This window comes from Rhagoletis zephyria, unplaced genomic scaffold (genome assembly GCF_001687245.7).
Source record: "Rhagoletis zephyria isolate East Lansing unplaced genomic scaffold, Rhagoletis_zephyria_1.1 Rzeph_scaffold_02257, whole genome shotgun sequence".
In the NCBI taxonomy this organism is placed as follows: domain Eukaryota; kingdom Metazoa; phylum Arthropoda; class Insecta; order Diptera; family Tephritidae; genus Rhagoletis; species Rhagoletis zephyria.
The window spans coordinates 49,904-76,421 of NW_016159341.1; the positions used below are offsets into that span (position 1 = coordinate 49,904).

The 26,518-nt window shown below is 37.8% G+C and overlaps 3 protein-coding genes across 6 annotated transcripts in view; 2 read left to right on the forward strand and 1 right to left on the reverse strand.

Moving 5' to 3' along the window:
* Positions 1 to 6,302, forward strand: part of Orp8 (Oxysterol-binding protein-related protein 8) — a 37,266-nt gene extending 30,964 nt beyond the window's left edge. Inside the window, exons 6-11 of one of the 2 annotated variants that reach the window (XM_017620804.1) lie at positions 1,554 to 1,696; positions 1,808 to 1,986; positions 2,181 to 3,045; positions 3,903 to 4,010; positions 4,077 to 4,198; positions 4,273 to 6,302. In XM_017620804.1, the coding sequence (XP_017476293.1) occupies positions 1,554 to 1,696; positions 1,808 to 1,986; positions 2,181 to 3,045; positions 3,903 to 4,010; positions 4,077 to 4,198; positions 4,273 to 4,510 (1,655 nt within the window). In that variant the 3' untranslated portion in view covers positions 4,511 to 6,302. Of the gene's footprint in view, positions 1 to 1,553; positions 1,697 to 1,807; positions 1,987 to 2,180; positions 3,046 to 3,902; positions 4,199 to 4,272 lie in introns of both variants that reach the window. The other variant, XM_017620803.1, reaches the window with a different exon arrangement.
* Positions 6,303 to 13,758: 7,456 nt separating this feature from the next.
* LOC108366402 (zinc finger protein 501) lies at positions 13,759 to 16,619 on the reverse strand. The gene is made up of 4 exons (XM_017620805.1): positions 16,355 to 16,619; positions 15,646 to 16,291; positions 15,172 to 15,585; positions 13,759 to 15,080 (listed from the first exon to the last, which is right to left on the reverse strand). Exons 2-4 carry the CDS (start codon positions 16,211 to 16,213, stop codon positions 14,557 to 14,559), a joined length of 1,506 nt encoding a protein of 501 aa, XP_017476294.1. The 5' UTR covers positions 16,214 to 16,291; positions 16,355 to 16,619; the 3' UTR covers positions 13,759 to 14,556.
* Positions 16,620 to 16,930: 311 nt separating this feature from the next.
* Positions 16,931 to 20,013, forward strand: Sirt2 (Sirtuin 2). Of its 3 annotated transcripts, none has more exons than XM_017620807.1 (5): positions 16,931 to 17,182; positions 18,066 to 18,163; positions 18,281 to 18,377; positions 18,464 to 18,879; positions 19,139 to 20,013. In XM_017620807.1, the coding sequence occupies exons 1-5, from the start codon at positions 17,077 to 17,079 to the stop codon at positions 19,535 to 19,537; spliced, it is 1,116 nt and encodes a 371-aa protein (XP_017476296.1). In that variant the 5' UTR covers positions 16,931 to 17,076; the 3' UTR covers positions 19,538 to 20,013. The 3 variants fall into 3 exon arrangements, with proteins under 3 accessions (XP_017476296.1, XP_017476298.1, XP_017476297.1); XM_017620809.1 differs by having other exon boundaries at positions 18,464 to 18,724; positions 18,984 to 20,013; XM_017620808.1 differs by having other exon boundaries at positions 18,464 to 18,661; positions 18,921 to 20,013.
* The last annotated feature ends 6,505 nt before the right edge of the window (positions 20,014 to 26,518 follow it).

Sequence of the window (26,518 nt, forward strand, 5' to 3'; positions counted from 1 at the left end):
ATGAATAAATTTGCCTTGATTCGTAGCAAAATCCGAATACGAAAGTTTTGCAGAATAGGAGTGATAGGTTTCCCAATTTTAGCTACTAAAAATGTCATTAAAATTGCAATAATTTGCAAATTAAAGCCAGTATGGAAAAACCGAAGGTTATATTCGGCGTCAGCGACCCTAAATTTGTACTAAGAACCCGGTTTGCCTAGGGATTAATGTGCGGGTTGCCAAGGGATTAATGTACGGGTTGTTACACTTAATCTTTAACAGACTTGTAATTGACCTCACAAAACTACATATTTTTATTATTATTTACAAAGGGGTTTAAGAGAAATAAATTTTTCGACCCACCATAACGTGCATATGTATATACATAAGTGTATATAATGCATAATGTAGAGTAGCTAAGTCACATGAGACGGATAATAGCGCCAGAACACAAACCACAAACTGTGTATATTTCGTTGTGGATTTTNTGCCTTGATTCGTAGCAAAATCCGAATACGAAAGTTTTGCAGAATAGGAGTGATAGGTTTCCCAATTTTAGCTACTAAAAATGTCATTAAAATTGCAATAATTTGCAAATTAAAGCCAGTATGGAAAAACCGAAGGTTATATTCGGCGTCAGCGACCCTAAATTTGTACTAAGAACCCGGTTTGCCTAGGGATTAATGTGCGGGTTGCCAAGGGATTAATGTACGGGTTGTTACACTTAATCTTTAACAGACTTGTAATTGACCTCACAAAACTACATATTTTTATTATTATTTACAAAGGGGTTTAAGAGAAATAAATTTTTTCGACCCACCATAACGTGCATATGTATATAAGTGTATATAATGCATAATGTAGAGTAGCTAAGTCACATGAGACGGATAATAGCGCCAGAACACAAACCACAAACTGTGTATATTTCGTTGTGGATTTTGGGCCCTAAAATTACAAAAAAGGTAAACAAAATTTGCCACTTTAGAGTAAAATATTAACATAAATACTCGAAAAAAAATCAAATTTGCTCCACTGCTGCTGCTACCGGTTCCNGTATATTTCGTTGTGGATTTTGGGCCCTAAAATTACAAAAAAGGTAAACAAAATTTGCCACTTTAGAGTATAATATTAACATAAATACTCGAAAAAAATCAAATTTGCTCCACTGCTGCTGCTACCGGTTCATTTTGCCCTGGCAATAGCTAAACTTAATACATACACATACGTACTTGCACTGAAATAGTGATTAATTACAAACCATCAACTTGAATTTGGTCCTTCACTGTAATTTCATAAACAATTCATTCACAATTTTTTGAATTGAAAAAGAAAAACTTGACAAAACTTCAGCATTGCCTTTTGAAATTTTATACAGTTTATTTTATTAATCGTATTTGAACAAAACATAGCATTGAGATATTTACACATGAAGTTGCAAGTTTTGTAGCCCATTGTAGAATGCTGCCCATACTTTACCGTAATCATAAGCCTGTTGCAAAAAGTTTAAATAAAGAAAAACGTAGGATATTCAAAACTTTCATTTCTTTTTCCTTTTTTCATTTCACCAACAACAGATCTGGATGGCGACAGCCAAAATGAAGGTGGACCAGCTGCTATGTCAGGAGTAGATACCGAATCTGAATCAGAGCCAGAAGCCGTGGTCGAGGAAGAGCCCGAAACACCATATGTGCCACTCACTGAAGAAGAGTTCGGCTCTGTAAGTCATTCAAGCAAATGCAAAGAACATAAAAAAATGTCATGCAATTTTGCAAAAAAAAAAAAAAATCTAACCGCGCTACTATTTGTATTTTTGTTTTTTGTTTCACAGGTCGGTGAGCAGGTCGAGGAGCTTGCAGAGGAAAATAAAAGTTTAATCTGGATTTTAGTGAAGCAAGTGCGACCAGGCATGGATCTAAGCAAAGTAGTTTTGCCGACATTCATACTCGAACCACGCTCATTTTTGGATAAATTATCGGATTCATATTATCATGCAGACATCTTGTCAAGGTGAGTGTGGCTTGTTGAGAAAATCGCCAGNCTCGAACCACGCTCATTTTTGGATAAATTATCGGATTCATATTATCATGCCGACATCTTGTCAAGGTGAGTGTGGCTTGTTGAGAAAATCGCCAGAAAAAAGATAAATATCATAGTTTTAGAAATGCAAGCAAACTAAATTCATGACAACTATTTATTTGAAGGGCCGTAATCGAAGATGATCCATTCACGCGTATGAAAACTGTAGTTCAATGGTACCTATCTGGTTTCTACAAAAAGCCCAAAGGCTTAAAGAAGCCATACAATCCCATATTGGGCGAAACGTTCCGTTGTTACTGGGAGCACCCGAATGGTAGCCGTACATTTTATATCGCTGAACAGGTGTCGCATCATCCGCCTGTGTCAGCTTTCTATGTGACAAATCGTCAGGAAGGTTTCTGCATCAGTTGCTCCATCTTGGCTAAATCGAAGTTCTATGGCAACAGCACATCTGCTGTATTGGAGGGTGTTGCCACACTCACGTTGTTGCCACGTGGCGAAACGTATACATTGAATACGCCATACGCCCATTGTAAGGGCATTCTCGTGGGTACGTTGTCCATGGAGCTGGGCGGCAAAATTACCATTGAGTGCGAGAACACCGGTTACAAGACGGAACTGGAATTTAAGCTGAAACCATTCCTTGGCGGTTCAGATTATACCAACTTGATAGCGGGTAAAATAAAGTTGGGCAAGGAAACAATGGCTACTATCAGTGGACACTGGGACACAGAAATGACAATCAAAGAGGCGAAGACTGGAGAAGAGTCTATACTATTTAAAGCCGATCCAGATACAAAACAAAAACGTTTAGTGCGCTATGTTGTGCCACTGGAAGCACAACTACCTAATGAAGCTGAACGATTGTGGGAGAAAGTATCTTTAGCGATTCGAAATGATGATCAGGTGGGCGCAACAGAGCAAAAGACCGTGTTGGAAGAAGAGCAACGCAACTCGGCAAAGGAACGAAAGCTTACTTTAACAGATTGGGAGCCAGTGCATTTCCACTTTGATCCACTAACAGCACAGGTGCGTGTAAGAACTGAAGTAGATTTAGCATGCCATTTTATATACATAAAATATTGTTTTATTTCTGATTGTAAGTTTTTAAGCTAGCGAGCATATTTTTGACCTTGACTATGTGAGAATGAAGAAATGACAATCGGAACAATCGCATATATTGAAAATAGGCCAGTTCCCTGACTTAATGTGAACTTTGATAGTACTAAGTTCTTGAGTCTTCAAAGAATCTTAAGTTTAGATACGTGGAAGTTGAGGAAAAGCTTTCCAAACAAGCAGATAAACATGTCACAGAATAGTTATCTGACCTGTAATTAGTGTTATACATACATATGTATACTCATACCTAAATTTATTCGGTTGGCCCTAATTGTTTATCCTACTAAGGTAATTATACCGAATGAGAGTGTTACTCAGTTTCGTAAAACGAATGAAACGAAGTGGAATTCGCTGTGAATTAACGGTTCTATACCGTTCGCCATTCTTCGAAACACTTCGACTTATTGTTAAGTTCATAGAAAGTCTGGAAGAACTTTTAAAGATAGAGAACGCATGTGCTCAACTTTTGGCTACAGTGGGACATGTCTTCTGGAAATGGTCGAAAAAATCCAATTTTCTAGCTTATTATTTCGTGCTGCTCTGCCAGTTACTTTCTCTCGTTCTTACTATCTATTCATTGTTGGGCGCCACCAAAAAGCAATTGCTCAGCCTGCATAGGATTTGGAGCTTTTGCCTGTTGCGATTCTCTAGTATTTTTATTTGTTATCTGTATGCATGTCGACGAACGATAGAGTTAAAAAAAGCTCGCAACTGTATTAATGTGATCGACATTTCGATCCACTAACACCTTGAATTTCTTCCAATAGTGGGTATACAAGTATGCAGATTTGCGGCCATGGGATCAGCGTAACGATGTGAAGCAATACGAGTCTAATTACAAAGTATTGACGAAGACACGCCATCGGGCACCAATGGTGCGTAACCCGAGCATCGTCACTGGTGATCCGATGCAGTTAATTAAATCATCTTCTCTATTGAAGGTTAAACACAAAAGTCGTTCCATTTTGGCGCTATCACACGAGGATGACAAATCTGATTCCAGTTTATCGAATCCGGACTTGGGCAAACTGCCAAGCAAAGCATCAAGCAAAACGCTAAAAAGGTATTTAATAATACGGACATTCAGGTAAAATCTGTATCTGAAAAAAAAAAAATCAATTTATTTCTTCTGCACAGATTGGCATCCGCAATCGAAAAAATGAATAAAACGTTGGAAGAACACTCACAACAACTACGTGCGATTCAAGCAAATTTAGACAGAATGCAGTATCATCCCAAACTGCGTGCACCAACTGGTGGACGTTTTGCCAACATTGTGCCGCGTACTGTGCCCCAAACGGTGGTTATTAAATCAGTGGTTTATGCATTCATTGGATTAGCCGTCTGCTTTATTTTCAAATGGATGTTTAAGTAAATATGTAGTGTTGCGACATTTCGCTTGGGGTTGATAATTTTTTAAAGTCAGTGGAGGGGAAAGCACGCCAAGCGTAAGATGATTCACATAGATACACATAAACGCCTACAAATCGTGTATTCGCTAACTTTAAAACCTGTTTTAAAGTAATATTTAATTATAGTATAACCTAAACTTGAATTATGTATGATAAGCTATTTTAAATGCTTTTTTTGAATTTCTATGTTTAGAATGCAAACTGTTAATGAAAATAAACAGCGTAAAAGTTACTTTTACACATTAACTATATGTATGTTTATACTTTCATAATTGAAGCTAAATATATTCGTTTATTATGGCGAGGGCTCTCAATTTCGGTAACGCTAAAGTTTTTCGATTAAATTTTCAAATCTAAATTTTACTGCACGTTATCTCGTAAATCGCAAAATTTGAAGATTGGCTACTGTGGAAACGGTGAATTGAAAACGTAAATTTGTTTTAAATCGCAAACCGCAAAGTTAAAAGGAAATGGTAGCCTTGCTGTATGTACTAATATATAATGTGTGAAATGATATGCGGGGCTGATAATCTGCTAAGTTAGTTGTGTAAAAATAAGTCGTAAATGTTGTGTTTTTTTTTCTATTCAATACTTGTCGTAACGCAGCTTTTCAGCTTGAACTAAGAACTCATGGTACCAGGTCGTACTTGAACACCACATAAATATATTCTCACGTTAATATTATAAAAAGTGCAAAAAAAAAATACTTTAGTAAAAACAAGCTTTCCGGGACATTAATGAAAGTTGCCACCCCGCAAGAAATCCAGAACAATCCAGTATTCTATCCTTCAAAGGATTTCCCTTAAATATATTTCATGAATATAACTTATAAAATGCTGTAACAGCGCATATAGTTTTGCTGGCAGGCATACACTTTCAGTACGACCTGTGAAGTCTCTTCACATAAGCACATGAGAAAATATTGCTTTTGTTGTGTCCAAGTTGGGCTTGGACTTAATATTCATACCTAAAAAACTTAATTTCCTTAAACTATATATGTATGTTCTTTATGAAAGTTACATACATAAGTACATATAAATTTGTGTCCTTTATAAATACTAAAAGTAGTTTTTGTCTGAATTATTATCTATTGCCTCAAAAATTGTCAAATCTGAGTTGCAATATAAAAAAGTAAGTTAAAATGTAATCAGCATTCGTCTTTGAAAGCTAAATTTTAATTAGCTCATTTTTATTTTTCTATTTAATGTGTTTCATTGAGCCATATGAATAAGAACTAAGCAATTGCTTATTCTTAAAATTTCAGTCCTTTTACTTAAATTTATTTGTATAAATCGCGTAAAAGGTCTGAAATTTTAAGAATAAGCAATTGCATAGGTTTTATTCATACGGCCTGTATGTATGTATGTATCGTGTCGTGACTTGATATCAACGAAATAAGACAATTAATTGTAATGTACGCTAAATTATTTATAGCATCATTTTTCCAATTATAGCACCGAGCAACAAATGTTCCATAAACTTTATTGGCCACATAGCGCACTATATAAAAACACATGTTGCATAACGGAATGTTGTGCAATTTTTTTCCAGCAATGAAATTATAGCACCTTCACAAATCGATTGACACAAATTCGCTTAGAAGCCACAATTAAAGAATAGGCATTATTGCTATGTACGCTAACTATTATGTAAAAAAAAATTATATAAAAAAATGTAAACGAAATCCATACTTTCGTAAGTAAGAACACAAATGCTGTTAACATTTCAAGTCCAATAAACGAACTCTACACTTTACTACTATGCGATTTTACTAATTGTTGCGTCGAACAAGTTTGGGTTTGTATTAATCAGCGGGGAGGATGAAAAGTCTTGAGCCTAAGTACTTTTAAGTGCCATTAATATCTTGTGTTGTGTGGCACTAACTGCTAGTATCCTCAGTAGTATAAATACCGAATCTCATGTCATTAACATCATTACGCTTTCAGCAATTGAGCCGTAAACATCACCACCAGTACCGATTCCTCACAAAAAACAAAATGGGAGTCTGGACCTTCATTTGCCACCATCACACGTTGGGGCCGAGAATGAAATCATAGCAGGGAGTCGCTGGAAGATGGTCCCAGGTCAGAGCGTCCAAAAACTGACTTTACCATAGTTTTTTTTTGGATTGTAAAGGTATTCTGTTCGTCGACTATCTTCCTAAAAAAACTGTAATGAACGGAGACTGTCATGCCATATTGTTGCCAAAAGTGCATCTCTAATTTGAAGAAAAGCCTCCGAAGACGAAGATTTTCGAGTGCAGAAGAAAGGAAGGCGGCGGTAGACGAGCATTTCGATGACAAAGCCGCCGAGTATTTTTTCACTCAGTTAAAAGCCCTTTATGATAAGTGTAAGAAGTGCATTGAGGTATAGTCATAATATATAGAAAAATGAAATTTTTATACATGAGGCAACGTTTGAACGAATCAGATTTAGTATATCGTCCACTTAGCTGTTGTTGTTATTGTTGTTGTGGTGGTAGCGGCTACAACAACCCCGCCCAGATCGGTTAATATCTCAGTCGTTGTCGTCAAGCCCAACTAACGGAAGCCTCAAGAATCGTGCAGCCTCAATGAGGTCCACAGGGACAAAGGCGTTAGCTGTGTCGGGTTTTCCGGGCATACGAAGATATGTTCGAAGAGATACATCTGCGTCGAATCTGCTCAGGTATGAGTTTACCCTGCTGCAGTAGCCCGAGCGAAGTTGCTTAATGAACCTCTGGACTTCGTCCGCCGGTTAGTAAAGATGCCTTGTGACATGCCTTGGCGAGCGCTCCTCGTCAAGCAAGTGTCGGTTCGGGTGTCCACGTCTGTGGCTCCCTACTAGGAATTGCTTGCAGAGCATTGTGTTGTGCTTCTTTATGGGGAGCATTTTCGTCTCGTCGTGCACGTGGTGTTCTGGCGACATCAGAAGACATCCAGTCGCTGTCAGAAGTGCAGTGTTTTTAATCGTCTGCAGCTTCATCCTCTGCGTCCTACTAGTCCCCTGCTTCCACATTGGTACTGCTTAATTTAAAACCGGCCGGCCTATTGCCTTGTATGTTGCCAGTAACGTTTTTTTGTCTTTGCTCCAAGTACTGCCGGCTAGCCACCTAAGGACTTTGTTGCGGTTCTGTACTTTGTTGACAATAGCGGTTGCGTCCGCAGAGAAGGAAAGAAGACTGTGGAAGGTTACTCCGAGTATTTTGGGGTTATTCACCGTCCCAGGCGCCATTATCGAACAATCGCCAGCATAGGAGACAATCGTAACTCTCTCTCTGGTGGTTGAGGGAGCTTTGAAATATAGTAGTTAAACAGTAATGGGGAAAGGACAGCACTCTGTGGAAGCCTCTGTTTTATTTTTCAAGGTTTGCTCGATTTGTCTTTAAACATTACTGATGAGTGTGGACCACCTAGATAATTCGCCGATCGCCGTTTGAGCCTCTGTGGGAGAGAGGAGGCCTCTATGTTTTCTAGCAGCGTGGAGCGGCTGACGGTGTCAAACACCTTTGACAGGTCCAGCGCTATTAGAATAGTTTTCTGACAGGGACGGTTGCGGTTTAGGCCACGCGTTATCTGCGTGTTTATGGCATTAAGTGCTGTTGTTGTACTGTGCACTTTACGGAAACCATGCTGATGCTTCGTTGAGGTCGCGGGGTTTATGAAATACGGGAGTAGCAAGGCCTCTAGTGTCTTCGCTACCGGGGAAAGGAGAATTTTCGGACGATAAGCCTTCCTTCGTTGGCTGGTTTCTCCGGTTTGAGCAGTGGGACCACTCTCCCCATCTTCCAGATGTCTTGAATGATGAGAGTGGCCATTAACAGATTGCGGACCTCCGTTAGATACGCTACTCCCGCAGGACTCCAATTTTTCAGCATAAACATGCGTATTCCGTCGGGCCCCATGGTTTGGAGGCTTTCGCCTTACCGATGGCCAATCGAACTTCACCGCTAGTGAAAGCAAGAGGGGCACAGGTGGTTGGCAGTTTGTGCAGCCTTCTGGTCACTCGACGCTTGGCTTTGTCCGCCGGAGGATGCATTATGAATTACCGGCTAAAGTAGCTCGCGCATCGCTCTGGGTCCGACGAAGCATGGTAGCCGAAAGAAATTTTGACCCTGTCGTCGTGCTTAGTCGGATTGGACAGTGACCTCACTGTTGACCAAAGCTTATCGCGATCGGGCCCTCCGCAATCGTTGAAGTCAAACTCAATTAACGGGTGTGGGAAGAGGTGTCACGAGTCGTGAGATGACTCCGCATGCCGGGTATTTCTTGGGACACAACTGCATTTATCTTGGTCAGGTAAAACCAACTGAAGTTCGGTTGCCATCCCTACTCGACCCATTAGACTCCACGGAATATGTATGTTAGTGTTTGGCCGAGCTTCTCCTCCGATTGGTGGCGTGTGCCTTGATGTTGTTTGTGGAGGTTTGCCATTGCTTGTCGAGGGGTGACCGCTGTTAAGAAAAAACTTTTCTATATTTTTCGTGATGTTGCTTTGACCAAGGATTGAACCCAGGCCATGAGGAGTGGAAGCGCGCACTGCTTACCACTACACCACAGCGGCCGCCATAATATACTTATACAGTGCCGGACAAAAGTATTGGCACAGAGAATTTTTCGCAATATCTGAAAAGTTTTTTTATTCTAATTTATTTTCGATAATTTTTTATAAATATATAGTTCGTCCTACACCAAAAAACACAAAAACTAAATCTCTAAATTTTGTGCAAAACTCAGGAAAATTCAATAAATTTGCATACTTATTTGCAACTTTCTATTCAGATTTTTTAGAAAAATTCTAAGTATGTAGTTTTATAGCTCAACTAATTTTAGCAAAACAAAGTGCAAGCTTGAAGGTGCTAAAAAATCGCATTGATTGTTGGGAATTTGTTTTCAGTCAGTTCTTCCGTACAAAGTATGTTCGACAATTATTTTTTGTATGGAGAAAATGAGCAACACCTTCTACTAAAAAAATGTCCAAAAATCAACGCAATTTTTTAGATACTTCAAACTTGCACTTTGTTATACTAAAATTAGTTGGGCTATAAAACTACATACTTAGAATTTCTCTAAAAAATCTGAATAAAAAGTGCAAATTAGGATGCAAATTTATTGAATTTTCCTGAGTTTTGCACAAAGTTTAGAGATTTTGTTTTTATGTTTTTTGGTGAAGTACGAACTTTATTTTTATTAAAAAATATTGAAAATAAATTAGAATAAAAAACTTTGCATTTATTGCCAAAAATTCTCTGTGCCAATACTTTTGTCCGGCACTTAACGACGATTGTTAGATATTGTCGTTCGGCAATGGAATTGATGACATACATATGTTCTGCGCCCGATTGTTAAGACGTCGTGGCGTCGTACTTTTGCTGTTTAGTCGGCTTTTTTCGGCCGAGTAAAAAATTGTTGAATGTAAAANAGACGTCGTGGCGTCGTACTTTTGCTGTTTAGTCGGCTTTTTTCGGCCGATTAAAAAATTGTTGAATGTAAAAAAAAAGGAATTAGCACCCTCTGCATCACCAGAAGTGGTGACACGGTGGAGTAAATTGCCACCGCTTGCCGGAAGAGCCCCAGCCAAAGTGCAGAGTTCGTAAATCACTTACCAACAGCATTTGGACATATATATAGATTAGAGATAGGCACGGGCAAAAATTTCAATCCCGATCAATCCCATCTCGAAATTCAACCTCTTACGACCTTTTACGACCTCGCTTAAACTGAACTACTAATTATTTAGCCGCTGTAAACGAAGTAGTAGAATCCCCCAGAGTAGAATTTAACTCTTATTTGATATCGGTTGGACTAAGACCTTCGGATGTATGCCTCAGGGTTTATTCGATCGAGGGCTGTTGTTTTGGCGATCTAACTTTGCTGTTCAAGCCTTACGTCACCTTCCGCCTCCAACTAACGGCCCTCGGAGCTCGCATGAGCAACCAATCAACTCTGCGAATTGTCTGAGAAGTCGTCAGTAGCCTTTGGCAATCAAACATCAACTTCAAGAAGGATAAGGCAAGGCGTCCCACAGGGGTGTGTAGTGTCCCTGCTACTGTTTAACTTCTACATCTCCGATCTCACCAACCGCACTAGGAGTAAAAGCCCAACTTGCGCAACCTATTTGAAAATTATCGTCTAAACATGGTTGCGCCCATTTGGCATCACAATCGAATGAGGTTTAGAAATAAAAGAGACTGATGCTTTGTATTTTGACGTTTTGGAATGCACCCTGTTTCCCTGATCCCATACTCTGACGAGTGGAACTGATGACCAGTGTTCGAAATTTCTCGCTTCTTATTTAATTGCATGGAACCGAACCATATCTTGGATTAGGGATCTACGTCGATGACGCACCAATTCCTACGGAAAACAGCCTGTAAATTGTAGGGGTTACGTTTGATGGCTTGCCAACCCCGTATACAACTGCCATTGCCAACAAAGTACAGAGCATCAACAAGGTCATTAGTCCGCTACCCAACAGAACTTGGGGCAAAGACAAAGAGATGTCGTGGGCAATTGATAGACAAAGCTTCAGACTTCCTAGAACTCAGCTCTCGGGACAGTGAAGGGGTACATCTTGATATTACCCAACACTACGTACACAGTGAAACTTCTGTGCTCCCACTTTAAAGCAACCTAATGTTCAGCAAGCAATTTGTGGTTGGCTGTAACGAATTTACGGACAGCGTATGGTCAAGCGATTTAAGGCAAACCCGCATAACTCTGGCCCAGTTAACGTCTGGATAATGCGGAAATGCGGATGCGACCAGGTTTCGAAAAAAGTGTTGGTTAGGGCTTTTGTGAATTAAGTTAACGATATTCACATTCCATCGGATTTCAGAACCTGCGTGCCCTTAGCATGGATCAAACAAATCTGTTATAATCAATCAAAATCCTTTTTTTATCAGACATAACCCGCGCAGGATTTTCTGAAATTATTGATCATATTCGAGTCTTTTTTGAGTCCTCTGTGCGATTAGAACAATCATAAATGTGCTCATATATCTAATCATAAAAATAGTATTTTGTCGGTAGAAAATGGTACCCTCCTGGCCGCGACTCTTGACGAGTCTTCTGATCAGTTTTGACCCTTTTTCTAGTCGTATTTATATTTATTTGTGACGGTTATTTAAATGATATTTCAGTTGTATTTCTTATCATTTGCGAGTATTTTTTGAGACATTTTTTAGTCGTATTTGTAAATTTTTCTGTGCCTCTTTCAAGTAATTTTTCAGTTGGTATTTCTAATTATCTTCGAGTCTATCCCCGAGTCCTTTTTCCGTCTTCTCATATCGTTTGCGATGGGAAAAATTAAATAAGTAATAAGTTAATTTATAATTAGCAAATAAGCATATTATATTAAGTTTAAAAGAAGCGTTAATAAAATACCGAAATGGTTCTTGAATAAAATCCATTATTACAGTTGAAAATATTTGAAAATTACCCTCCCAGATAAAATTAATTGACACAGAGAACTTTTTACAATGTATGCAAAGTTTTTTATTACAATTTATTTTCGCAAATTTTGTATAAAAAACATAGCTCATATTACAAAAAAAAACATAAAAATAAAATGTATAACTTTATGCAGCATTCAGAAAGTTAATAGGGGTATTCTCTGAGTCTTGCAAAGCCCTTGCACGGTGCACGGATTGCACGGTTTGCAAAGCTGTCCCATACGAAAACCGGTTTTTACCGTGCAATCTGTGCACCATGCAAGGGCTTTGCAAGACTCAGAGAATACCCTTTATGAGTTTTCGACTTTTGAAAGAGATCTTCTAGAAAGATTTCAGAGTATGCAATTTTAATACAATAAAGTGCATGTTTCCAGTTACTAACAAATCGCGTTGATTTTTGGCAATGTTTTTCTTTCTAACAGTGCCTTCCGCATATAGAAGACATAGTCAGAAAAAAATTGCCAAAAACCGCGTTGGAAATTTATTGAATATTCCTGAGTTTTGCACCAAGTTTTCACATTTTATCTTTATGTTTTTGACGTAATAAAAAAGGCGAAAAGAAATTAGTTAAAAAACTTTGCACGCATTGTGAAAAGTTCTTTGTGAAAATAATATTGTCCGTACGTGTATAAAAATTAAAAATATTCCGCCTCATTGCGAGTCGTGTCGAATTCTAGTCGTTTTTCTAGGGTCGAATCGTATCGAAAATTTCACGTCATTGCCAAAAATTTATGCTCGACTAGTGTATTAAAACGGAAAAACTTGCAGCACTGTATATTTTTCGACGATTTCGACGATCGCGCTTCCACTCCGCAGCACCTGGGTTCAAGCCCTGGTCAAAGAAACATCGCAAAAAATATAGAAAAAAGATTTTTTCTTAACAGCGTTTGCCCCTCGGCAGACAATGGCAAACCACCGAGTGTATTTCTGCCATGAAAACCGGCTTCTCGTAAAAAGGCAATCGCCGTTCGGAGTCGGCGTAAAACTGTAGGTCCCACCGCCTAGTGTGACAACATCAAGGCGCACGCCACATATCTGAGGAGAAGCTCGGCCAAACACTAACATATGTGTAAGCGCCAATCTATTATTATTATTATTATTATGGGTGACCAAAATTAAGAAATCCATTTTACGAATTGCGCGAGGTCTTCGGAAGCGTTTATAATCTTTTAATCATCAAAGGTGATCGAAGAAGACTCAGTAAAGTGATTTTTAATGAAGTAATCTTTCAAATGCTAGGTGGGATAACAACTGTGATTCCATCTTGTTGTCGAGTTGTAGTCTGTAGGAAACGTACCGTACATGTGGCCTGAAAATATATACTAAAAAGAGTAAATAGTTATGTATATATGTATATACATACATCATGTATCTGAACATATTACGTTGAAAAAAAGTATTGCACTACGATTAAAATTCTTTGAAAATTCTAAAAAAAATGCCTGAAAATAACGAAAAGGTTATCATAAAAAGTCAAGGACATTTTTCTGCTTACAAATATCGCTTTATTCTACATGAATTTTATTAAACGTTTTCTTCTACGCACATTATAATTGGTTTTATACGCAATAGTACAATAATGCATGTTAAATATTTTTTGCTGTTTTTTTTTTTTAAATTTTTATTTTCAAAAACATTCGCACTAATAAGAAGCGAACATTTTGAAACAAAAGAAAAGACCCTGTATCTGTATGTATATAGTAGAGCCATGCATGAGCAAGTAAAATTATGTAGCATATTAATTATAAGTGATTGATCATGATTTCTGTTCTTGTTTCATTTTTGTAGCTCATAAACTCTTGGGAGTTGCTGCTGCAGTAATGTATGTATGTACATATGTATATGAATATGGATCATGCGGTAAGGTGGTGGCAATTACTGTGCGGACAGGATCATACGTTTCATATCTATTGACACAACTGAAATTATTTGCGTCGGATTATTCTAAAATGCTAAAAATAATATATTTAATAAATATTTTGTTTTCCATTGGGGTACACGATTTCAGTATCGCGAAATTTCAGCTAACCTATAACCTGGCATTCATTTCAAAATAAGATTTGATTTGTTGTTGTAACGTCGTACAAATTCCCCAAAGAGTTTTGTTTTTGTCCTTTCCTGGCGATTTGACGGCGAATTCATGCTACCAAAAGTTCGTGTCGTGTACTTCATCAAATCATTTTACTCTTATAAATTGTAACTTTGCCACAAATCTATAAATGTATACATTATTTTCTACTTACTCATGCGGCTCCTTAGTATATAATTAATTTACATGGACAATACATATTGCACAGCAGTAAGTAACTCATTACGTTTAGCAGCTGGTTATAGTTAGTTTTAACATCGAAATTACAATGTTTTATTGTTTTTAATAGTTTTCTCCATTACCTCGTATTTACGTTTTGATACAGTCATCTTTGTATACATATTTATCTGTTGGGTCTATGGGTTATTATTATCGGCTGTTCTCTTTTATTGGGATTGCTGGCCAACATGGCAATTGTTCTTGTGTCTTATAACATTAGCTTCTTCATCATTGCTTTTTTTTGTTTGAATAATATTTCCATGGCGTTTTTAACAATTATGAATCCTGACATGATTAATAAGAGTGCTTTTCTGCCGAAATTGTTTAGGGCAATAGGAACAGCTGTAAGGCTTTTCGCCAGTATGTATTTTCAGATGGTTATTCAAGGTGGACAGTTGTCGGAAGTTCGACTCGCACACTTTGCACTTATATGGCTTCTCACCGGTGTGCGTCTTAATGTGGTTGGCTAAGGTGCTCTGTTGTGAGAAAGCTTTGCGGCAAATAGCGCATGGAAAAGGGCGATCAGGGCTCTCCAACATTAAGCTATCTGCCTCGTTTTTGAAACGACGACTGGTGTTGGGATTGAACGGCTCTTTTGGAACAATGGTGCTTACAGTTGTGTTACTATCGAGGAAATGCAATAATGGATGCTCTGCTTGCAATTGTTGATGTACCATGTTGTTTAGTTGGGGATGTTCTCCTTGTGCAACCAGTGTTGAAGTCATGTGGTTGATGCCGTGTGGGGCTGCCATTGTGGTGGTGGTAGTTGACACTGCGTTTGCATTGCTGGCGGCTGTATGCGTGTAAATTTAAATAAAAGCTTTGTTAGGGGGAAATTGGAGTTATAATTCCTCAGTTGGACGGCGAACACACAAAAGGCTCACCTGTGGTGTGGGTCTTCATGTGGTTGGTTAGAGTACTCTGCTGTCGGAATTGCATGGAACAAAAGGAACAAGCGTACGGCTTATCACCGGTATGAATCTTTTTGTGATTTGTCAAAGTGGCCAGTTGACTGAAGGATTTGTCACATGTTTCACATTTATACGGCTTGGGATCGATGTGTGTCCGCTCATGATTGTGTAACGTACTTAGCTGCGGAAAACGTCTTTTGCAAACATTGCACTGATAGGGTTTTACCAGCTCGTCGGCCTGCGGTGAGCTATAGCTGCCAGTGTAAAGTGTTTTTGTAATGGATCGATTTTGATAGTCTACCATTTGATTTTGAGCCAATTTGGAGTTGCGATGATTCAATTTTGTACCAGGCTGATAGTTGAGTAATGAGGTTGGGGTACTCGATTCTGTAATATAAAAATGATAATAGCGTTTAGAAATTGTTAAGCTTAATATCAGTTGTTAACCTTTATGAGTTTTGATGTGGTTAATTAGTGTACTTTGCTGGCGAAAATCTTTAGCGCAAATATTGCATGTAAACGGTTTTTCCCCGGTATGAATTTTCACATGATTGGTGAGCGTTGAAATCTGACGGAAAGCTCTATCGCAATGTTTACACTTGTACGGCCGCTCGTCTGTGTGAATTTTCATGTGATTGCGCAAAGTAGTTAACTGACGAAATTTATTCTTGCAGACGTGGCATTCCTTTTTTTTGCGCGGATCATCTATTTTCACTTCAATAGGTTCGGGTTCCGGCAATTCGATTTTAGTCGGTGGCAATGGAGTTGGATTCGGTGTATTCGTGGAGGAAATATCGAGTAGGTGTACCAGTGGGTGTTGCGGATGTAGCATAGCCTGGTGTGTCGGATGTTGTATGGCTTGCACAGCAGTCAACTGATGCAGCGTAAATGGTGTGCTACCCGTCGCTATAGTAGTATGCTGTTGCACCGTGGTGGGCGTGCCACCGTGCGTTGAAATCTGCGGCGGCGGATAGTGCTGGTAGTTAGCCATTGCAGTAGCGTGATTGAGGTGCATCTTTCATGAGGTATCGGAGAAAATCGATATAGTTTATATTTTTATTGTCTGCGTTTGGACCACAAATTCATAAAATGCCTACAAAATATAATTGCAAATAATTATCAATCACCAGAGGACGCTGTGGTAGAATTTTCTCACCGTTCAATTGTTATTTTAGGCAGTCTGCAAAAGCAACGTGCCACCCGTCCGTTTTCAACTATATGTATTCACAACAAAACTACAAAAACTCCACTAGAAAAACACTTTACATTTCACCAAGTATTTATCTTCATATTGTAATACCAATAATATGCATTTTAAATGGGTATTTTTTTGATTTCTATAAAATTCGACGCTCAAGGATGAAAAATTTTCAGGAAAAGAAAACAAACCAGCTGGGCTGGTCAGTGTCAAGCTATCAAAACAAAAATGACAGTTGGCAGTGTTGTAGCTTCCTTTTAGATAGCGTGGGTTTTGTGGTGAATACACGAAAATATGCTACCATTTGGGTATATTGAAAAAGAATTTTGAAATTTTCATATTTAAAAGCAAAATTTTTTTAATTTAAATGCTGTGGGATTAAAGAGACTTATTATTTACAGATGCAGTTCTTTATTGAAACCAAAAACTGAAGAGTTGCATCAGCTTCGACATTTCCTATACCATAACTATCTGGCAACTTTGATAAGGTGTGAGGTACACACCACCCTGATTGGAATGTGGTGACATTTGGCATCTTTGTTTTTTCTGTCTTGTCAGAATTTGTGTTAAGTTGTTTTGGGATCGATTACTTGAGCTTATCAAAGACGGCGTTGATTAAACGAAATTCAATATCTAGTTATATTAGGCACTTGTCTCTAATAACGACTAAATTGGCAGTGATGAGTGAGAAAGAAACACCGGGAACTTCAAAAAAGCAAGGCGAAGATGGACCACGAAACCAGAGTAAGCATTCTGAAAGCCTTGTGGATGCCCAGGCAACGAGTGGTAAGTGTGTATACAGCGATATTTTGGATGCATTAAAGCATTTTTCAGCATATATTTTTAACAAAATATTGCTGCTTGGTAGTAGTTGTGCTAAAATTCGGTATGATAATGTATATTTTCATCAACATTAAAAATAATAAAAATGCATGTTGTGCTGCCGTCTTCCTGAATTTACTGCAAAATGCATACCTGCGCTTAATGGGATGCCACGCCGACCGGTTTTTATGCACGACGGTTGTAAGGTATGGGAATTGTATAAATGGTACAGTAGGGTTAAAAAGGCGTTGACAGCCTGTTGCCAATTTGGTAGGAAATGCATATCTGTTAGCGATCACTTCCTCTCTTAACAGTTGGAAAAAATAGTAAGTAAAAGTATTTCTCCGATATTAAAAATTGCGACATTCCAAAATGCATAAAGACAGTGTCACACGATTAGCACATTAGTAGATTTTCATAAATTTTTTATATTGGGCTATTGGTAAAAAATAGGGACGAGTTTTTTTTGTTGTGGTATGTAGTCACGATTGGTGTAATACAGCGCTCTTCTATTGAAAAATTGTAACAAATTTGCACCAAATTTTTGGGAAATACCCAATCGTGTGACTCCTTAATTTTTTTTTGCCTATTAACGGGGATTTCTTGTATGAAAATCCCGAATATAATGATTTTAACGTTTCTAAAATATTTCTAAATAAATTTATTGTTTTATTTTCGTAACGTAGTTCAAAATTAGTATGGTTCAAAAACAATAAAAATTTGTATGAAAAATACTTTCGAGATTTTAAGTTGTTCGTATTTAAGGCTATCCCTAGCTACAATATTTTACATGAATGCAGTGCAATTATTTAAAATATGTGTATTCATTACTGCTTTTATTTTTTAGAAAGATTGGAATCCATTCGGACGAACTTAAACAGCCTCTTTTCTAGGCTCACTCTGCATGCTGCTAGTGACAACCTGCTGGCACAACAATCCGGCCAGGTATGTAAAACTAGCAATAAAATTCCTTTATAAACCTTGGCTTACATAATATATATACTACATACATATGTACTTATGTATGTACATACGTATGAATAAATTGGTTTCATTTTATAGGTCTTGGAAGATTTAACTTTTGAAAGCTTCCTGAAACATTGGAAAGACAACGGATTTAAAAGAATTATTACCATGGTTGGTGCCGGAATATCTACTTGTAAGTTGCATTTAGTAGGTGTGAACCAGGCAAAATAGAAAAATAACGAATGTATTTCTCTTATACATACATATGTACAATTTTAGCTTCTGGCATACCGGATTTTCGCTCACCTGGTTCGGGCCTGTATGACAACTTGCAAAAATATAATTTACCGCATCCGACCGATATATTTGAATTGGATTACTTCATGGGTAATCCAAAGCCCTTTTTTACTTTGGCCAAAGAACTTTATCCTGGACATTATATCCCATCACCGGCGCATTATTTTATACGTTTATTAAATGATAAAAACTTGTTAACCCGGCATTATACGCAGAATATTGACTGTCTAGAGCGTTTAGCAGGTATACCAGAAGAGAAATTGGTCGAGGCACATGGCACATTTCATACAAACCATTGCGTCGACTGCAACAAATTTTATACGAAAGAATGGTTGAAGGAAAAAATATTTGGTGACATTTTGCCAGTATGCGAAGAGTGTAATGGTATTGTTAAACCGNTATATCCCATCACCGGCGCATTATTTTATACGTTTATTAAATGATAAAAAGTTGTTAACCCGGCATTATACGCAGAATATTGACTGTCTAGAGCGTTTAGCAGGTATACCGGAAGAGAAATTGGTCGAGGCACATGGCACATTTCATACAAACCATTGCGTCGACTGCAACAAATTTTATACGAAAGAATGGATGAAGGAAAAAATATTTGGTGACGTTTTGCCAGTATGCGAAGAATGTAATGGTATTGTTAAACCCGATATCGTTTTTTTCGGCGAAAATATGCCAGATCATTTTTACACCAAGCCCCTGGAAGATTTTGCCGATTGCGACCTTTTGATTATTATGGGTACATCTTTGGAAGTGTATCCCTTCGCTTCATTGGTTGCTAACGTTAAACCGAATTGTATACGCGTGCTTATAAATAGAGTGGCTATTGATAAATTTTCGGGTCCGGATAAGAAACGCGATATAACGTTTTTAGGTGACTGTGACGATGCTGTATGGCAAATGGCCGACGTATTAGGTTGGACAAATGAATTGAAGGATTTGTGGAAACGAGAAAGCAGTCTATTTGAACAAGCTCGAAAGAAATCGGATACCAATGCCGACCAAGAAGCTAAAAGTCCGAGAATAAGTAAAAAGAATTCACGGTAAATACCACAAGCGTATAGATTATTAAAATTAGTAGTAAAACTGGGGTGGTGCAATAGATTTATAAACATGGAAAAGTTAAACAATTGGTGGATATAATCTAGTAGAAAAATATATTGACATCTATATCTATAGCTCTCGGCAATAACTACACAACTCAAAATTCAGAAAATAAAAACTCATTACTGTTACGTGACCCTAATCCTTGCGTAATCCATGTCTTATATTTACTACTTACTGTAGTAATCCTTACTACTTTAGTAAGGATTAGAAATTAATTAGATTAAGGCATTTTGTTTTTTGAAATTTGAACTGCGTCGTTATTGCAGAGGACCATCGATATATACAGATATGTATATGTATATAGAAATAGAAAATTATTGTGGTTTTCACACTTGCCTAGTTATCAGGTTATCTGGTGAAAAAATATTGTGTCGTGTATTTTATTGTTGTAAACTGAAAAAAAAAATATAACCACATAACCTGATAACCAGTCAAGCGTGAACAACCTCATTGTCTTTAAAAACAATAAAAAGGAACAAATGAAAAGAGAAATCACTCAAAAGTCTAAATTAATTTCATATTTATATATATAGGGCTCTATATTTAAAAGAATTAAGCAGGGTTCGCGGGGTTTGGTTTCAAGCCCTGGTCAAAGTAACATCGAAAAAAATATATAAACAAGTAATTTTTAGAAAAAAACCCGACTTCAATTCTCATATAAAAAATATATATATGTATATATATGCATATATATATATTTCATGATCCAATGATCTGATCTAAACCAAATTAGTATGGGACCACCTCTGAGACACTACCTTTCCGATGCAAGAAAAATTATCGAAATCGGTTGACGTGGTCCAAAGTTATGCGGTAACATACATAAAAAAAAATATTCCGTCGAACTGATGGCGGAAGTTCCTTTTTTGGATGTAGGTTAAAAAAAGTTTTTTGTGTAAAAAGAGTAAGGCGTGCGCCACAAATCGGAGAAGAAGCTCGGCCAAACACACACATATTGGGCCGTATGCATAAAAACTTAGCCATTGCATTTTCTTAAAATTTCATACCTTTCACTTAAATTCATTTGAACAAATCGAGTAAATGATATGAAATTTTAAGAAAAAGCAATGGCTAAATTTTTGTGCATACGGCCCATTGTGTAAGCGCTAATATATTATTATTATTATTATTGTTATTAGACAAGGACCGAGAACAAAAGGTATGGTCGAAACTAAACTAAATATATATAAAAATGTGTATGAATGCTGCATCTACTTATCGAAATGTCAACTGACAAACGCGTGCAAGCGCATACTATGGAGTTGCTCAGTTTTTACGCACGTAACCGCTTGTCAACGGATCTCGCATTTGCACGCATACGCTTGCCTATGGAGTTCCAGCTTTAGTTTCCACGCATGTGCATTAAGTTCTTGATCGCCATTTCCCAGAAAGTGGCCATTGTTTTGTATCAGTACGTACTCGATACTTTTCGTTCGATACTTTTGAACCAAGTACTGAGTAGGTAATGAAAACAAATACCCGTATCGAAACCTGATACTAAGGCAAATTTGACCTCGGCAATTTTTCCTCCACTGTAATACCTAAGCGCGTTGTTCTTCATGGCTGTTAAATTGCCAGCAAAAACCGTGATAAGGCGACAAAGTCGATATAATGCAAATATCATACGCTCCAACTGCTTCACCCAAGTCGATATAATGCGACGTATACGAGGTCCAACTGAGCGATTGGAGAAGTAAAGGCCCCACCAGATAGAAAATCTTTTCTGCGTCACAGGGATACCTGGATGGATTGACTGACAAAACGCACAGAACATGGCGAGGCGGCACAATGAAAACGGTGCCGCAAACAAAACGGGTTAATTTGATTGGTAAAAAATCAGCTGGTTTGAATTCGTTCCATACATTTTTGTTGTTGTTGTTGATTTGCCGCATATCTGTGCGTCAAAAGTTGTGAGCCTTAACTGGATGAATGCTCAGGATAGACGTTGTAAAGCCATCCTAAACTCACTCTTTAGGCGCGACTGCTAACATCGGGCGCCTAAATGCATTCTATGTACTGCTCCTCCGGACAATACTTTACTCACTGATTGCCGCTATTAGATTCCGTTCACATGACAGGCGTTTCACATCAGAGGAAATGCGCGAGCAATGTACGTACACTGAATAAGGCAATACGTCGCGAGATCAGTAGGCTGCAGAAGCTGCCAAAAAACAGTACGTCCCTCGCCCTTACTAGCGGTTTCGTCTAGGTGGCCGTCCGAGAGGCAAAAGCTAGCGCATCTAGTATTTTAGACGTACGTACACTCCGAGGGCTAAACATTGACTTGGACCATATCCACAGGACTGTGCATCAAAAAAAATTATATACATATATATAGGGAATTGAAGGGGTAAGCGCAAGGCATATTGATGGAAAGAAATACCAGAAAGAGAAGGACTTGAGTTCAGTTCACAAAGAAAAAAGGAAACAACTAGCATGCTTTATTAGACTCGGCCAGAATCGCAGTTACAGCGTATACCAAGAAAAGGAAGTTTCATTCGCGTAGATTTGCTTAAGGATCCGATAGATGTTGATGAAGGTCTTATAAACAAAAATTCAGTTTAATAAAGGAGTTAAAGTTAACAGATTCGTATTCGAGAAGAAACCGTCATTAAAACAGACATAGCTATTATGACACCTTTAAAGGAGATTAAATATTTGAACGAGTTATCGCTCATTACCAACAAACGTCGACGCAACGACGACAAAAGATTGTAGCAAATGGTTAAAGGGAGAAGAGGCAATAGCAAGCCACCTATGCACCTATGCAGCCATAGCATGGCGGAAGATGGATTAGGCGATACTATTGTTGGCTTTTAGTTGCCTGCTGTTGATGGACGTAAAATAAAAAAATAAAATACGAGCAACCGCAGTACAGTGCAGCAATGCAAGAGCACATCGAATGTTTATGCCCCTGCGTATGAATCGAATGTTTGCATTGTCTCTTTTACGATTTCTAAGTATGTACATACATACATAGAGTGTGGCTAAGTGCGGCAAGTCGAACTGCTGCAGTTAGTTGATGAAGTTTCTGTGGTAAATTGGCCGATAGAAAATAATTCAGTTGCACTAATTAAACTCAGACGCACAGCAAGCAGCTCGCTTTCTTCTCTTTCATTCGACTCGACTCTATTTATTGCAGAAATGCTCCAGATTTGAGCAAATGGCCCGCGTATGAGCGAATGCGTATACCGTAAACTTTATTTATGTTGCATTATCAGGCAACAGAAGAGTGATACATATGCGCATATGCATCTATATTTCAGCCGCAATTAATTGCATGTGGGAAATCAACCTCAAAAATAACGTTAATGTGGCAAATAAAAAAAGCACGTTTAACTTATGTACATATTTATGTACAGCGTGTAAAATAAAATAAAGAAGATTGGTGCCATTTTTCCGCTGAGTTAAAACCTGGGCGAAATTTCCTTTTAACCCCCTTTTCGAATTTCTTGCTTTACTTGTCGGGAAAAATCTTTTTGAAAACAAAATGTTCCAGACATTTGCACTGCATTGGGATCAGATGGCCTATAAATATAATGTTAAGAAAATATTCAAACTTTTTTTTGGCCCTTTTATCGAAAAATTGAATTTGATGCAGTTGAGTTTCTTAACCTTAACACGTGAATGCCAGTCGCACAATGGACCCTCCGAAGCCCCACCTATAGCGAGAAGGATCTGGAAATTGCGCATGCCCTAGCGTTAGCCCAACACACGCTCAATTGTCCAAGAGTGAACCGCAGGAGGACAGAGGTGTACCCAGTTGCTCTATATCCGGCGATAACGTTTCAACCAGTCCTTTCCTTGCCAGGTCATCAGCCACGCAGTTTCTCGCAATGTTACTTTGGCCGGGCGCCTAATTGAGCCAAATAAGGAAGTACTCCGACGGGGTGTATAGAGAGGTCAGACATTCCCGTACCGATTTCAAGCGCACCGTCATATCCTTCATATCCCTGATCTATTTGCTACTGGGAGTCGCCCGGTTTCTCCGAGCCTAGTAGTAGTTTGTGCTGCGACAATTCTCTTTGCAATATCTACATATAGGCGCAATGTTCAACATGACGTTATGCGTCAGTGTACATAGGTGTACCCAATAATGCCGGTGCCCCAATAATGCCGGTTAAGGCTGCACACGCTCCAGTTGCTTAACCAATATAGCTTTCTCTATTGAATTCCAACAGGCAAGCGCTCTGTAAAACAAGATAGGCTTAACTATAGTTTCATAGGACCAATGAATTACTTCGGGCGACAGTCCCCAGGCAGAAGAGGGCATACGCTTTTCACGTTAAGAAGATGGATAGTATCGTTTGCGATTTGTAGAAAATCAAGACAACGCTGACTACGTACCAATATCATTAAGTATGGCATGGGTAATATTATTGCCGAAGGCAAGCAGAAATTGGCACGGCCCACTAGCCAAACTTCGTTTCTCCTGAAGATTTTTGAAAGGCTGATAGGTGCGCACATCCAGTTAAATAAAGATGGGCGGTTTCAATCTACACAGTAAACAACATGTTAGTGCAACGGCGCAATGGGGTATGTATGATACCGTTACCTCGACAATTTTAAGGAGAACGTAGGGTGGGAGTTGAGGACCCTGATAAGCAGACATTTTTATTATAAAAGTAACACCGTTTTTATGTAAATTTTGAATTAAAAAAAGCGGGCTTTGTCATGTGTTGTCTTTAGCTGCATGTAAAAACAAGACTATACTTCCCGGGTTGCTTTTGTTACCGACCAATGACATGTTAAATAGTACAAAGGTACATTATTACCTGCTCCTTAATTTAAATCTATTACATTCTAGAGTGTCGCAGTCCCTTACGCAAAAAACCGGCATTCGCTTTTTTCTATTCCAAATAGCAACTGTATTTTTTATTTGATTATCCTTTAAACATGTTCGTATTTAAAAATGTCCATACAATAATTACAGGTATTGTCTTCCCAGAGAGCGCATATTCTGATCTGCCTTATTTAAAAAATATCATTGTTGCCCACACTGAAACGTTTACTGCTAGGGAAAAGGGATATTTCCATACCCCATATACCATATACATATTTTAAACAAACAATCTTGCAGAGAACTTATTTAAGTTGCAAAAGCCGGTAAAAAATATTTGCTTGTAAATAAATTCAAAAATTGTATGGCTCAGTTCATTTCAATTTTTTTTTCTTTTGTTTTGAATTTCAATTTGATTACTTTTTTTCTAAATGAAAGCTAATAAAATTTGCAAGAGACCAGTTGAACCCACGATCCAGAAAATAAAGCTCGCGCCATTCGCGGACCGCTAACCCCCTCTTCGTCGATTTGACAGCATCCACCCAATCGCAGACGTCATAAAATACTTTTGTTTACATACACTATTGCCAACTTGATGCTTTTCACACCAAATTTAATGGGTATTCAAAACGCGAAAATTTTTGAGTTTGGTGCTTGGTGTGTTTTTGGTGCTTTTGTTTTTAGTTTGAAGACAATAAATTAGGAAATATATCGTCGGCTTAGAGTGTAAACCTGCTAAATCCGGTTTTTGGCAAAATTGACCTTTTGATGCATTTGTAAGGAGTAGGCGATTCCGCAGTTGGCAAGCAAAAAAAAAATACGTCAATATAAAAATATAATTGTCAAAAATCGTTTGATGAGTAAAGCTGCTAAGTACAATCAGTTCAAATTCAACTGCTAAATCCAACATATTGTGCTTCTGTCGCTCGATTATTGTTCTATCTTAGAGTATTACTTTATACGTTTAAGCCAAGGTAATAGCCAGCGAATAAGCTTTAATTTTTTATATCTCAAGGAAATTATTGTTACTTGTGGAACGAAACAGAAGGAAGATTAAATGCAGAAGAGTTTTCCAGCGTGTGGGTAGATTTGATAGAAAAAAATTTAGTACCAAATAATAGTTCCGGGGAGCCAATTACAGTAATTTTTATAGCGATGAATGCACATATCAAAACCGAAACAGTATTATGGCTAATGCTTTGTTATCCACAGCTATAAATAACAATATCATTATTGAGCAAAAGTTTCTTGAAGAAGGCCATACCCAAATGGAAGCTGTTTGTATCCATTCCAATATCGAACGAGCACTTAAGAAAAGAGATATCTATGTTCCTGCAGAATACATTGAAGTATGTAGATCAGCTAGAAAAAATCCAAAACCATATGACGTAACTTATCTTAGTTACACGGTCTTTAAAAGCTTTAACACAGTTCATTTCTTTAATAGCATTCGTCCCGGTCGCGGCAAAGATGCTGCTAAAGTAACTGGTATATGGGCCCTGCGATATACACCAAGTGGCGACATACATTTAAAACTAAGATTCTCCAACGAATGGGAAGTAATACCGCAAAGAAAATCCCCAGTAGCTGTTTCCTTGCCGTTTTCTCACCTTCCGAATTTATACGAGAGTAGGTGTACGATTGCTCGCAGAAAGTATGAGATCTCCAGTATTTCAAACGATTACTTCCTGAAGATTACCACGCTTACTATAACAATTTACCTCATGATTGAATAATATGTATCATACTTTCTGGCATTATTGAGTTCCTACTTAAATTATCTTAAATGTGGTCTTTGTACTATAAATTTGAGAGGGGAATACTTCACGTATAGTTACTAATATACAGTTGTCCACAAAATAATAGGAGTGGGATATTTTAACCTGTTTTGGCTATTTGTCTTTAGTTTATTTAATGTTTCGTATTTTTTTGTAAAAGCCTAGCTGGTAATACAACAAACACCATATAAATTTACATTTTCAAGTTTGTACAAAAATTATAAAAATTCTGCAAATTTTCACCAAAATTTCAAACTATTTAACGAGAATCTTTAGAAAATATGTTGGTATGCAGTTTTGTAGCCCATTCAATTCTAGTCTGAAGAAGTGCAAGTTTCAAGCTGCTAAAAAATTCCGTTGATT

Coding starts and splice junctions, on each gene's coding strand:
- LOC108366402 (XM_017620805.1), bottom strand. CDS start 16,213: ATGCACCTCAATCACGCTACTGCAATGGCTAACTACCAGCACTATCCG. Junction 15,586..15,645: donor CCACATCAAAACTCATAAAG/GTTAACAACTGA, acceptor TTTATATTACAG/AATCGAGTACCCCAACCTCA. Junction 15,081..15,171: donor CATGAAGACCCACACCACAG/GTGAGCCTTTTG, acceptor ACACGCATACAG/CCGCCAGCAATGCAAACGCA.
- Sirt2 (XM_017620807.1), top strand. CDS start 17,077: ATGAGTGAGAAAGAAACACCGGGAACTTCAAAAAAGCAAGGCGAAGAT. Junction 17,183..18,065: donor GGATGCCCAGGCAACGAGTG/GTAAGTGTGTAT, acceptor TTTATTTTTTAG/AAAGATTGGAATCCATTCGG. Junction 18,164..18,280: donor TGGCACAACAATCCGGCCAG/GTATGTAAAACT, acceptor TTCATTTTATAG/GTCTTGGAAGATTTAACTTT.